At 41.0% G+C, this 15,423-nt stretch overlaps 1 protein-coding gene across 1 annotated transcript in view; it reads right to left on the reverse strand.

The window, feature by feature from the left end:
* plcg2 (phospholipase C, gamma 2) overlaps positions 1-15,423 on the reverse strand; it is a gene marked incomplete in the record, with an annotated part of 116,316 nt that overhangs the window by 3,803 nt on the left and 97,090 nt on the right. Inside the window, 2 exon segments of the mRNA XM_034132875.1 lie at positions 594-761; positions 865-973. Coding sequence (XP_033988766.1) covers positions 594-761; positions 865-973 — 277 coding nt within the window.

Genomic DNA, 15,423 nt, shown 5'->3' on the forward strand with positions numbered 1-15,423 from the left:
TGTCCACAACATATCTAACATTGATCAGTATTTTACACATAACTCCATATGCTTTTTTAATTTAATTTGACCTTCTAATGTTCAGTTTACTTTATTTCCTTATATTTATTAATCTTATTTTATCTTCCTATTGCACATTATTTGTTCTTATGTACAGTATGTATAATATTTTATTTTATTTATCTTCTATTTTATTTCATTAATTTTCATTGATTACTCTATATTGAATCTGAAATGTATCAAAAGAGGTAAGAGAAGGCAGAACTGAAAAGTTATTTCAGAATAGTGTACAGAAATCATGCTCCTAGTAAACAAATGATATGTAAGATTATAGTATAGTATATATAATAGTCAACAGTTTAAAAATACATGTAATGTTATGAATTGCTGCGGTAATGTGTGTGATAGATGAACTCAGACCATTGCAACAGGCATCATGTATGATAAGTGTGAAATGGCTTTTTCTTTTCTCGTTCTTTTTGTATTATCGTTGACATATTTTGTATCTGTATATGTATATGTCCCTCTGAGGGTGAGTGACAGAAACAAAGATCATAGTTAGATGATGAGAACTGAAGCTGCTGTGCTCCCACCTGAGCGGATGCCTTTCACAGGAAATGTAGCCTGAGCCACGAAGTTGGGGTCTGAGAACATGTCCTCCTCGTTGACCACGAAGCGCAGGAAGGTGAGTTCAGGCTCGAACACCGTGAACACCGCTGAGTCAGCCGGGGACTTCCACAGCGGGTTCAGACCGTTATCACCTGCAGAGGACAGGAGGACTGATCACACATCAGCTCATCTCAGTTCATCCTCGCCCCTTGTTCTGTCCCACAGGTCAAACTGTTCCCCCCCGCCTTTACTTACGGTAGACGACGGTCTTGAACTTCTCTTCTGTGTGGCCACACAGCTCGATCTCCACGAAGGGACTGACGATGCTGCGGCCCGGCTTGGGAAGGTGTCTGGCAGCGATCACCTGCACACACACCGCCGTCAGAACTGCTCTCAGGACTGAGATATTATACTTCAGTCAAAGAAGCAATACTTAGTTGTGAAAATACAAGTGTAAGACCTGCATTCTAAATCTTACTATAGTAAATGTACAGAAGCATTGGCATCTAAATATATATATAAGTACTAATAGTCAAAGTGCTTGTTTCGCGTATAAGAATCATATATGAGAAATTAAGGGATTCAACTTATCGATGCATTTATGTGTTTATCACAGCTGGTAAAGGTGGAGTTAACTTTAACTATCTTGTTTACTGCTGCTGAATATTTTAACTTGTATTTTTTTTTTTATTAGTTGATTTCTATTTTGTATTAACTAATAATGTATAAAGTAACTCTGTCAGATAGATGTAATGGAGTAAAGAGTACAATACTGGCTTCTAAAATGTAGTGGGGTAAAAGTATGAAGTAGCATAAAATCAAACTACTAATGTAAAGTACAGGTACCTCAACATTTTACTTAAGTGCGATACTTCAACAACTGTTCAAGACTAACATGCCTAACCTCTTAAGCCCTGAGCCTGTTTTTCAGGTCTCAGGCTCGAAAATGACATTCCCAGAACAAATGACCATATCTTCCCTTCTAAAAGGGTTAAATTAATAATCTTTATTCTCAAAGTAATGATAAACCTGTGAGTTAGATGTAGAAAAGTCAGAATCAATATAGATGTTTTTTATTTTAAAGAAAATTCAGATTGAACATAGTAAAAAACTGTAAATTATAGTGTCCGTCCAAAAATTCTTTTTTACTTATAGTGAAAACTACCCTTGGATGATGGTAAGGTAGACTAAAAGCTTTAGGAATCCAAAGTACAACATATAATAAGTACCCTGTATCAAGATTGATGCAAAACAAGTGAAATTTGACCTTTTTAGGGAGATTTAGCCAAAAAACCCCACTTCTGGGGTCATTTGGGTGGATTTGACCTATCTCTGGTCCCCCTTGCTCGATTTTGATGAATGAAATCTCTTTATAACGGCTAGAGCCAATGGAATCGAGGGAAAGTTATATACACACCAAAACGTTAACAAATAAGGAGTGAGAGTGACGCGTTACCAAAACCGGAAGCTGCATACACTCTGGTGGCTACCATTAGCAGCTAACTTTTCCGCTCCGATTTTTACATAAAAATGGAATTATGGATTATAAATAATTTTTTCAAAGGCACAGATACATTATCAACCTATGGATCAACAGTTGTAGCATTTTTTTTTTTTCGTTTTAATGCCATTGAACACGTCTTTTGACCTAATTGACAGCTACGGTGAGACGATCTGCCGTAAAAGCTCCGTAAAGGTACGTGTTGTGATGTCTGTGTTTGCTTCCCCTGTCGCAAGTTCGGATCGCTCAGTGATGATACTATACCTAAATAATCAGTGGAGTCTCAGCTTTAATCGGCTATATTGTATGTGCAGCTACGATAAGTAATAAGGGTATTTTTATCTTGAATTGTGTGCCGCAGTGCGTTAGAATTTTTTCGCTCAGGGGTCATTTAGACGCTTCTTATGAGACTTGTGTTTTTTTTTTGGTAAAAATGGTTCATATCTTCAGTTAGCTGAGATTCTTCCCGTTAATCTGGTGCTACACATTAATAGTTTCATAAATGTTAAGAAGCCCTGAGACATTATCTCGAAAAAGAAACGGTGGGAGGGGTCCAATGGGGGGACCGCCGTGCTTAAGAGGCTAATGTCAGAATGCTGCTAGTCACCCAGATTTGATTTGATTACAAATTCAGATTAGTTTATCAGCATCAGGCCCCTCTAATATCGTTGACACAGTTTTTCACTGGCCCTGCCTCATGCCTTGTGGGCAAGTTTATTTATATTGCCGATTTCACCAAAAGGCAATTCAAAGTGCGTCCAGACAGTTATAAATATTGAGAGTGTTACGTACCCTAACAGTGATTTTGTACTTGACCTTCTTCTTCTCCTGGTTGGGGTCGTAGCTATCATAGCGCATGAGCTCGGGCTGCAGCACGTACCCCGTCTGTCCGTTCATACTGAAGAGGGCGCTGTTCAGCTGGGTGTATTTATCTGGACACACACACACACACACACACACACACACACACACACACACACACACACACACACACACACAATATTACAATATACATATACAATATTTAAAATGAAAAGGTGGAAAATAAGTATAAAATAAAATAAAACAAAACAATAAACAGAAAGTATATAAATGTATCTACAGTAGAATGGACATGAACCTCAAAGAATACTCAATATAAAATGTTTAAGATACGTTAGATATATAATGGCCACGACAACGTCATTGTGAAAGAACCATAGAGAATTGTAATAAACATTTATTCACATTTATTGCCAATTTCTTTTATACATTTGGAAGGAAACCTGGATTGTTGCGGTGTTCCCTTTTTCAACAAACATCTTCTGGGACACATGAACAGCACACATCGTTATTGTTAGAGCTTACACCTGTGCTTGTAGTCAAAGTGTCTAAAATCAAACTACTAATGTAAAGTACAGTACTTCAACATTTTACTTAAGTGCGATACTTGAGTAAATGTACTTTGTTACATTTCAACAACTGTTCAGGACTAACATGCCTAATGTCAGAATGCTGCTAGTCACCCAGATATGATTTTATTACAAATTAAGATTAGTTTATCAGCAGATTAGTTTGTAAAAGGCTTCCAACATCCAGCATTCGGTGCTCCTGCATTAACCTGAGCCCTGACCTGAGGCCACTGTATGGAGAGGCATACAGGTGTAGTGCTTAACATCTGATTATGGCTGCATTCCAGTTAGCTGCGTCAGTTCCAGGGTCCAGGGTTGCAGTCGAATTGTCAGTTTTGCTAAGAAAGTTGCCTTAATTAGGGAAATGACCTAGAAGTACCTAGAGTAACTGTCAGCCATGATTTGTCTGGTGTCTGTTGTGTCTCGTCAAAGATGTTAGTCTAGTCATGTTTCATGTTTTGTTTATTATTCTGTTCTTTAATCTTATTATTATTATTAGTGCGAATGCTGTTTACAACTTCAACTTCAGCATACTTTCAGCTACAGAAACCATTCAAATATCAAAATATTCAGCCTTTTCAGCACATGATGGGAAACTTTCAACTTTTTCAAAATATTTTATACTTTTCAAAATATTCAGCTTTTTAAACTCTTTTTTTAACATGTAACTCAATGGGAGGAACCTTCAAATCCTCTTTTACCTACACCTTGTGCCAAATGCTACTCCTTCCACATACTTTCAGCTAGACACTTCATTCCAACTTTAACATGATCACAAGACCTTCAGCTATAAAACTTGTTCTTCAGATCTTTGATATCTTTTACAGTTTTTGACCTATCAACGTTTAAGTTTTGGTACATTTTCAGGCCGTTTTCGATTTTATAATGGGTGTCTATGGGAGGGACTCTTCAGGGCTAGAGTGCATGACATCATCAGAGTGTAGAGGGTCTTAAAAATCTTCGGAAGAAATATTTTAAAACTGCTCTTAGAGCCAAAATATACACTCTATTCAAATAATTTCAAAAGATTTCAGGAGCATAATTAGTCTGGCCTGCTCAATTGCCTTCATCATATCAAACGGACCCACCGTGCTGGCCCAATAGTGATCTGAGTGACAAAAAGTCCACCTAGCTCCCAATAGACTCCCATGTTAAATTTGTCCGGAACTTTCTTCAGAACAGAGAGAAGTAAACTTTAGACAAACTGCTCCCATTTTCACATTTTACACACAAAACCCAAAAAAACAACCATATATCAGTTCATTGGGGTTCCCTGATGCTCACTTTCTGGGCATTTTTTTTTATAGGAGCCATAGTTTTTGAACAGGTGGCAAAATTGTCAGATATAATCCTCAATGCATTCTTAATGGGACTCAGTGCTGCAGTTGGTAACCATGGTGTTGCTGGGCATATTGAAACCTTTGATATCCGGGCTCACACAGGTGTTATGATTATTTGTTGTGATTAGGTGCTCAGCACAGAAACACACACTGACAAACACACTGGACCTAGTACTCTTCATACTGACTTCAACATGTTCCACATATTTTATACATTATTGGTGACGTATGGTTTTAGTCGAAAAGTTTGCAGTCAAAATATTCTGCTGCTTTCCCAAGCCTTTTTACTTTCTTTTCTCTTCCTAATACACATTCATTCACTACTTACATCTGATATGTAACTCCTTCAGCCTACTTTCAGCTGCAGAAACCATTCAACTATTACATTATTCAGCTATTTCAGGACATTGAGGCTATACATGTTGTTGTTTATACCTTTTTTAAACATTTTCTTTTAAATATGAATCTTCTTCACTATTTTTCCTACTCTTCCAGTTTAACATTTCACTTTCAAGTTTTCAACAGTCATTGCAATGCATTTGAGCTGTAACAATTTGATTCAAATCATTTCACTTTTCTGCATTTCTCTGCTAAGTTCAGCAACACACTGACTTGGTCTCTGTAGCTACAAGCAGCTACCATTCAGCTAATAACATATTCAGCTTTTTCTGCATTTTCAGCTCAATTCAGCAACAAATGTTCACAGTTTACAGCATTCACACGCATTTTCTGCAGGAAATGCATTTTGCAGCATATGATTTTTCATATCTTTTACACTTTTTGAGATATTTAACTTAGTTTGGAGCTTGGTATAGAGGCCTTCTTCAGATGTTACTTATTTTACTACTTTATTAAAAATGAGTTGTAACTGCGTTACTGAGAATTGTAACGGGTAGTATATTACCCAAATTTCATTAGTAATGCGTTACATTACTTCGTTACAGCAAAAAGTAATACATTACTGTTACACCCAACACTGATGATGTCACAGCTAGAGTGGGGGACAGCTTGAAATTCGCCTTCATATTTTTTTTTTAACTTGCCATAATTCCCAAACCCTACACTCATGAGACATCATTTTTCATGAAAAACGTAGGAAAACCTCTCCTACGTTGAAAAATAAAAAATAATTAAGCAAAATAATTAAACAAAATGCCTCTTAAGGGCATGAAGTGACAAAAACTTTCAACATGTCTCCATTAAGGCCCATTGTAAATTCAGCCTGATCTTTCCTCACAGCAGCAGCCGCACACCTTTAGTTAATCTGCCAAAAAGGCCACATTATTGACCCGAAAGTACACAAAAAGCAGACTCAGACGCTCGTCAGGGTCCTGACATGCTTCACGCGTTGACATTTCACCGATATCTGCTACGGTTCTTCAACAAAACGTTCACATGTAAGAGGTTTATCTCTCATTCAGATCAATGGAAAGGCTCTCCTCTCACTGATTACTGCACATCACCATGGAAACCTTTGATCTCTGGGCTCAAAGACAGGTGTTTGATAACATTGTTACCTCAAACACAAACACCTGTGTGATGATGTCATAACTCCAACTGACATGCTCAGAACGCCACTAGCTCTACGTCAAATCTGAACAGCTCTTCGTCAAATCTGATGTTACATAACGTGGTGTTACCATGGCAACGCATCCTTCATAAAACACGATGTCGCTGTAACTCCAATGGACACGGTCCGATCATCCCCCAATCTTCACTTGTATATCACCGGTCCATGCCTCAACAGCTCTACGTCAAATCTGACATCTCACCATATGCCGTTTCCATGGAAACGCATCCCTCGCCAAAAAACACGATGTTGTCATAACGCCTATGAAAAGGGTCAAAACAGCACCAGACTGTTCTTATGGTCTGGACAGACCATAAGAACCTGGAATACATTAGAAAAGCTAAACGCCTCAACTCTCGCCAGGCCAGGTGGACATTCTTTTTTAGTAGGTTCCACTTTACGCTCTCTTTTCGCCCCGGGTCCCAGAACCGGAAGCCTGATGCTCTGTCTCGCCTTTGCGACCCAGAACCACTTGCCGTAGAACCCAAAACCATCTTTCCACTGAACCGTGTGGTCGGAGAGTTTTCTTGGCAAATAGAAACAGACGTGAAGCAAGCTAATGTTGTGAGCCCGGCACCTAGCGAGTGCCCGAGCAAACCTGTTGTTTGTCCCTGTGTCTCTTCGCTCCAAGGTAATCCACTGGGCTCACACGTCTTTGCTCACGTGCCATCCTGGTGTTAAACGAACCATGTTCTTGATCAAACAGTGGTTCTGGTGGCCAGCCATGAAGAAGGAGGTGGCGGAGTACGTAGCGGCCTGTGTGTGCCCGTAATAAGACCTCAGGTCCAGATGGGCTTGCTTCAGCCGCTGCCTGTTCCCCAACGTCCCTGGTCACACATTTCCATGGACTTTGTGACAGGACTCCCACCATCCAAAGGCAATAAAACGGTCCTGAGAGTGGTGGACCGGTTCTCCAAGATGGCTCATGTCATCCCCCTAACCAAGCTTCCCTCTGCCAAGGGTACCGCAAAGGTCATGATGAACCAGGTATTCAAGATCCATGGGTTTCCTAGTGACTTTGTTTCCGACAGGGGTCCACAGTTTATTTCCGCATTCTGTTTTTGCCGGCTCTTAGACGTCACCGTCAGCATGTCATCTGGCTATCACCCACAATCAAATGGACAGTCGGAGCGCCTGAATCAGGAACTGGAGACTACAATACGTTGTCTTGTCTCCCAGAACCAGGCCATCTGGAGCGACCACCTCACATGGGTTGAGTTTGCCCATAACATTCTCCCCACAGCGGCCACAGGTCTCTCTCCCTTCCATTGTGCCAATGGCTACCAGCCCCCGCTGTTTTCAGCCAACGAAGGAGAGGTAACTCATGCCATGATTAGACGCTGCCGCCGGATCTGGGCTGGTGCTCACCAGGCCCTACTCAGAAGCTCAGCCCGGATGAAGGCTGTAGCAGACGTCCATCGCAGGGCTGCTCCCCTCTACAGACCGGGCCAGAAGGTCTGGCTCTCCACCAAAGATCTAACTCTTCATGTCGCCTCCAAAAAATTGGCCCCTAGGTTTGTGGGTCAATTTCCTGTGTCCAAGATAATTAATCCTGTGTCTGTGCGCCTACGACTCCCCAGGTCAATGAGAGTACACTCATTGCTTCCTTACAGTGCAGACGCTTTTCTGCTTGCTCTTGCCTCTGCTTACTTTTTTATGCTGATTTTCCTATTTTTCTTTTCTGAAAACTTTAGTTATTCTTCGTAAATAGACGGAGGGTTTCAGCCATATTTCAATATTTTTACGACAACCTCAGTCTTACAGTATCGTGGCCTAGCAACAGCTAAAGCCTGGTACTGCATGCTATTTAGTTTAAGCTAGTTAGCAGCAAAATGCCTCCGTTCTCTACAGATGACTTCCACAAACTTCTACAGAAGATGGCCGTGTTGGAAATGAAAATGGAACGGTTGGAAGTTAGCGTGGAAGTGAATGGACTATGTGGGAATGACACCACTTTACCAGTGTGCAAAATAATGGAAAAGGGCATGCTAACTCACAGCTAGTTAGCAGCTACAAGGATTCCAAGGAACAGGAGGGCGGTGTACCGGGTAATACTTCTACAAGTGGTAGTCCTCCCTGGAAATGTCTGGGTGCAAAGCCTAAGAGTAAATCATTTCCATGGGATTTGGGAGGACCAATAACAGGCTGAGCCCAGCGCTCTGAAATCTGTGATGCGACCGGCTGGCCTGCATTGTTATCACCCAGGAAGAGTGCCTCTTCAACCCTCTTCATACTAGGAAACAGCCGTGGACAGCTGCTAAAGGGAGAACTACAAACAATCCTCCTAAACCACCAAGTGTGCCAATCCAGAACAGATACGCTCCGCTGACCGAGAACCGGAGATCTCTTTCTGATGACCTGGATAACCTGTCCTCTTCACACAGCAGGGTAAGGACCAATAGCTACTCCAAAAGTAAAAGGCTAGAGGGAAAGCTAACGACTGGGCCTGAAACTCTGATTGTGGGTGACTCTGCTATAAGCGATGTAAAAAGTCTGTGTAGTAAGAACAACACCAAAGTACTCTGTTTTCCCAAGGATATGGTCTTGGCTGAGAAGATCCTGCATATTGGGGCTGAACATCCGACTGTGAAGAATGTGGTACTGCATATTGGAACGAATGATGTTGTGAAGTCAGAAGTGCTGAAAGAAGACTTTAAATGTTTGTTGGAAACAGTCAGCTCTCTAAATGCGGAGGTGTTCATCAGTGGCCCTCTACCGCCAGTCAGAAGAGGAGTGGAGAGATTCAGCAGACTGTTTGCACTAAACACGTGGCTTTCAGCTGCCTGTACTGACCATTCTGTCCATTTTATTGACAATTTTAACTTTTTCTGGGATCGCAAACATCTTTTTAAGGCAGATGGAATTTGCCTGAACAAGTCAGGAGTAAAATTATTTATCTCTAACATATTCAACTGCCTGCGTCATCAATCTGTTCCCTCTGCCAAGGACAAGCGGCAAGAGGAATCAAAACAGGAGAAAGACACATCGCGCAGAAAACCTTGAAGAAGTATCACTGCACCCGCCTGAGGAATGTTCTGATTATGGGAGACCTATGAGACAAATGGAGGAGTCTCCACCACCCTTCACCCCCCCTACCAACACTTTTGAGGATACTCTTCCTTCACCCCCCAGCTCTCTCTACTCTCCACTCACCCTTTCACCCTCGCCCACCCTCCTGGAGTTTGATGACCACATGAAGGAGATACAGAGGGTTGGCACCAAGTCCTTACTGGAGTTCAATGACCACATGAAGGCGATAAACAGGGTTGGCAGCATGTCCTTGACCCCCGCCCCTCAACAACGCCACCATGCCTACGTCAACCACCTCCCCCCCCCTTCAAGACAGCATCTGCGGTCTCCGAAGTCTGATAAGGATGTGTGTGTACAAAACGCAGCAACGTCTAACTGATATGTGCTGGGTCCAGGCTCAAGGGGGTATGGCACTCTCAACTCTTTCCAGGACAAGCCGGGGCCCTGCCTGCCTGTAGCTTTGCTGATATCTGTGTTGATAGGTAATAGATTAAGAGCAGTGAATCAGCTTAGAAACAGGAAGCGCTCAAACGTTTGTGTGAGTTTATCTAATTTAGCAGTGATTCCATGTCAGCCACAGCTTGTTACAAAAAATCTGACTCATAGTGTATTTAACAAACTTAAACTAGCTTTATTAAATGTCAGGTCATTGGCAGGAAAAACATTTTTAATCAATGATTTTATCACTGAGCACAATCTGGATTTTATGTTTTTAACGGAAACTTGGATTGAACAAAATAACAGTTATCGAATCAACCCCTCCCAACTTCAGTTTTATGAGTCAGGAAAGAATGCATAAGAAAGGAGGTGGAGTTGCTATTTTGTTCAATGATTCCCTTCAATGCAGGAAGACATCTTATGGGAACTTTGCTTCTTTTGAATATGTGGCCCTTCAGCTGAAATGCTCCTCTCGAGCTCTGTTCCTAAATATCTATAGACCACCCAAATACTCTGCAAGCTTTTTTGATGACTTTACTGAACTGCTGTCTATAGTGTGTATTGACTTTGACCGTCTAGTCATTGTTGGTGATTTGAACATCCATGTTGACAACCCCCAGGACAGAGGGGCTAAAGAACTGTTTTGTGTTCTTGATAACTATGGACTGACTCAGCATGTGACGGAGCCCACGCACAATAAGGGGCACACTCTGGACTTAATGATCTCAAAGGGTCTGAATATCTCTAAGGTTGTGGTGACTGATGTTGCACTCTCTGATCATTCCTGTGTTTTCTTTGAGAGCTCTATTTCTGTTCACAACATTTTTACATGCCTTACACCCCACGTTCCATGACAGCAAGATCAAACCCGTGCATGAAAGCACACTCGTTCCCGCCTCCAAGCCCCTCCACCGCCCCAGCTCTTTGAAGGTGGTCAAGTTTATAAGGTCTGTAAGCTGCTGGGGGTCCGCAACAGGGGTCGGGGCAAGCAATTCCTGGTGGACTGGAAAGGCTACGGTCCCGAAGCAAGATCCTGGGTAGCTGCAACATTTATCATAGACAAGACCCTTATTCAGGACTTTAATGATCAGCCTGGGCCATCAGGAGTCGGCCCTAGAGGGGGGGCGGTACTGTTGTGTCTCGTCAAAGATGTTAGTCTAGTCATGTTTCATGTTTTGTTTAGTCATTTTTGTCTTGTCTCCCACTTCCTGTTTTATTTTGGTTCTCACCTTTTGTGTCTCATTCCAGGTCCCTTGACTCCCTATCCTTGTGTATGTGCCTGCTCTCATCAGCATCAGCCCCACCCCTGATTGTTTCCACCTGTGCCCAGTTACCTCTTGTTTAAATTCCCCAGCCTCCCCTCCCCTTGTGCCAGTTTGTCTTGTCCTGGCTCCATGTCAGTAGCCAGCGTAACAGCGTAACAGCGTTTGTTTCTCATGTCTCAAGCCTGATTCATGCTCCTGAGTTTTCCAGTAAATGTTGTTCCTCATTAAGTGAGTGATTTTCTGTTGTTACTTTTTGAACCTTTTTCACCTCGTCAAGTGTCGATCCTTTTTTGTGACCTGAATTTTGGAATAAAGTATTTTTCTCATACTTTACCTCTGTCTCCTGGGGTCGTGCATTTGAGTCCTATACCTTGTGTTTTCAAGTTTGTGACAGAGTCTGTGTTGTGTTTAGATGTCAGGATGGATCCCTTGTCTTTTTACTACGGTAGAAATGAATAACCTGATCCTGAGCTGTTTGGAATCTCTAGATGAAAGGAAAGGAGCTTCAGTTTTCCTTTACTATCTCCTTTAGCTTTGGAAACACTGGACCCTGCTTTAGAAAATGAGAAAATGCTGTTCCATAAAACCTTGTGGCCCTAACTTTTAACATGGCACAACATTTGGCCGTTTACTAAAACAACCGCTGATCATGTGCACATTTGTCATCTTATGCCTTAACTTGCTAAAGTGCTTATATGTTTAAACTTTCAACAATATATTAAAGTAAAAGCCAAAATATAAACGCAACACTAATTACAGTAAAATGATCAGACAAAGTTTCAAGGTGTTAACTGAGCTGTGTGGGGTTTTGTAAACTATTTCTTCAACATGTTGAATGGTGATATGTAACATGTGTAAAGTTTCATTTCTGGCATATAATACACTCGTAACCCAGTGTGTGTGAGACTGAGCTTCTCTCAGTTGTCTTTTCCTAACACCTGATGATCGCTTTTCCCTTAAGGAACAGTGGTTAGAAAAAAGACATAGGACCTGATTTTTCTGACTATCCAGCCTCAACCTTTGTGTTGTGCTTGTTGACACTGCCCTTGGTTACTGGCACACTTAAAGGTCCCAAAGCTATCATGAATGTTCTAAATTACACATGTGTTTTCCTGCAACTCAAAATGTCAACTGTTAAAAAACGTCTGTTCAATTTGCATAGTTAATATGATAGCTTCCTTATTTTCTGTTCCTCCTGATTCCCTTTAACCCTCATCCCACCAACGTATTTGATGTACTGTACAAGTGTGACTGAGTGTGACTCAGGGGATGCAAAAAATAAACCCTGTAAGAAAAATATATTTTTGCAATATGTTAACTTATTTCTTTTTATAAAATATCCCTGTCATAATGTAGTTACTGCTTCCTGTGGATGATAAAGTCAATTATTTGAAATTTGTACTGTTTATTCAGCTGCAGTTTGCATATTATTTCACACAGTTTTACTTTTTGCCTGGGTTGAGAGCGAGAAAACCCAAAAATGTTCTACATTCCAGTTCCGTATTTCCACAAGCTGTAGCAGATTTGTAAAGGCTGTTCTTCTCTTCACTGTTCACTGAGCTCTACCCTATGTCCACTGTCAGGGCCTATTGGAAGAACGGGGGTCTTTGGTCCTAGGTTTAAGGCTTGAGAGTTTCAGGGGGGGTACAGAGGTCACATATGGGGCTAGTGCAGGGGTCAGCAACCTTTACTATCAAAAGTGCCATTCTCAAAACATATTTGATAACACAGCTTATGAAGTTATATATACATGTATAATGATATATAACATTTTTAAGCTTGTCTATAAAAAATGTTGTTGGTTGCTTTTGTGAACTTATAGAATGGCGAAGTCCCTCCCCTTCCGGTTGACCTCCATGGGACCTTATTTCGGAAAGATTATGTATCGAAGTCAATGGAGAGAGAAAGATTATCTTGCGATCCCGTTTGAATTGTGCCACGAATTACACATATGATGTTTGTCAATTTAAAAGATAATTTTGCAAGTAAAAAAAAAAAAATGTGTCGTAAAACTGTGAAGTAACACATTTGTTTGTGTGAAACGCTCAATGAACGACATCTCTGGTCTCACAGAACAACACACGTCACCAAGATGGCCGTCACTACTGTCTTGTCAACAAAACGATGACTACCCTCACTATCACCACAATGAAACACGTCTGAAGAAAGTCATGCAAAGCTGCCTGCCTGCCCTTCCTTTGATTCTCTCTGAACTGCCTGGTCTTTTTAATGTTTAATGTCAACCATTTGTGCAGATAGCATGAAGTAGAGAAGATCGCTAGCGTTAGCGTTAGCATTTCTCCCCCGGGCTTAAATGGTGTATTATATAATGATCACACCGGTGACAGTACTCTTCAAAGGGTTCACGAAATATGACTACTACTCTTACTGTTTTAACATTTTGGGTTACTTAATGTTACTTCATGTTAAGGCTAATAAAATGACAAGGCTGTAATGCTAACTAACGTGCTAGCTACTAGCTAGGTAGCTAACTTGATCCAGACACTTCTGGTCCTTTCATCAGACGGGAAGCGAAAGAACGAGCAAGACCCATTGCTGGTATGAACAACCTGGTACTAAGCACACAGGCATCTTGTTAAAGTTATCTTATCTTAGCCAGCGCCATATAGATAGATTCTATCTATATGGCGCTGATCTTAGCTATCTCTTAGTGGAGGAAAACAATTGTGACATCACTTACGCGACTCTGGGATTTGTAGTCTTTCTAGTTGCGTATTTTTCAGTCTTATATTTCAACAGTTTTACGACAAACTGTGACTTTTTTGACATGGAAATGATTTTTTAAGATTGACAAACATCATATGTGTAATTCATGGCACAATTCAAACGGGATCGAAAGATACGTTTTCTCTCTCCTTGACTTCAATACATTATTTTTCCGAAATAAGGTCCCATGGGGCGGAAGGAAGTAGATGGGCGTGACTTCGCCACTCTATAGATAGACAATAAAGTAAATGTTAAAAAGTCTATTGCTATTTCTACCTTTAGCAAATATGTGTGTTTGTTCTGAAAATGTTTCGAAATGACATTTAATGTTTGCTTGTTTCTCACAATATTGTTGGCAGTAAAAGCTAAGGAATCCATACATGCAGAATTAAACTCTCTATTTCATTTGTGACTTTCCTTTTAGGGAACCCCACCAAGAGAGAGAGTACCTGCAGTCTGGAAGTTGAGCGCCACCATGTGCAGCCCCCGGCCCACAGGGGGTAGGGGTCGTAGTTGGAGGACTCCACCCTCTGGCCCTTGGGTAGATGCGGCTCAGAGCCTTGCGGTTTGTACTGCAGGAAGTCGTTGGTGCGGCTCTTCCCCGGCATCTTGTTCTCCACAAAGGAGCGGATCTCTTTGTAGCTGTAACTCTCTGGAGGAAGAAGAATGGAGCTGATCACGCTTTCACTGCAGAGAGACATTTAGAGCATGATTCAATTATTGCTTTTAATATTGTCTTTTATTGTAAATGATTGTCTCCTTACTGAATTTAAAAATACTTGTATTGTTTTTTAAATCTCTTAATGGTCTTGGGCCTAGCTATTTATCGGATTTGCTTTGAACCTATGAGCCCTCTGGAACCCTCAGGTCTTCTGGTGCCTTCTATTCATACCCAAAGTGAAAACTAAGACCCATGGTGAGGAGTCTTTTTATTATCACGGCCCCCCCCAGCCCCCCACAGGACCTGAGCGAGAGCGCTCATACATGAGAGCAAACTCAAGACCCACCTTTTACATTTGGCTTTTGACAACATTTTATTTGATTAAATGTTATATTTTTGTATTATATTTGATTATTGTTTGTTTATTTACTAAATGTTATTCTACTGACAAAATTATTATTATTCCGCTATAATTTTGCACCTCTTCTCCTCCTGCATTCAACATCGCAGAAACTCAGTTCAAACATCAAAACGTTCAGCTCGGTCGGGAATCGATGGCTATTACTTTTATCATTCATAACTTTCATAATTCCAGAGATACATCCCATAATTCATCACATTTTTAACCATTGAAGTCAATGGAGAAAATCTTCAGACTTCAACAAATCTTCATGCAACTTCAACTGCTAACTGTTCATTCATACTTTCACTCAGAAACCTCATTCCAACTTTAAAATGTTACACATCTTTCTGACATTATTCGTGTCAATTCTACGTCAATTATGGGGTTTCTTCAAATGCCGTTGCCATGGCAACACAATGCTCGCCATGAAACACGGTTTTCTCATAACTTCAGTGAAAATGTTCCAAACGGCCCAAAACTTCACAGGT

The sequence above is a fragment of the Trematomus bernacchii genome, unplaced genomic scaffold (genome assembly GCF_902827165.1).
Source record: "Trematomus bernacchii unplaced genomic scaffold, fTreBer1.1, whole genome shotgun sequence".
In the NCBI taxonomy this organism is placed as follows: Eukaryota; Metazoa; Chordata; class Actinopteri; order Perciformes; family Nototheniidae; genus Trematomus; species Trematomus bernacchii.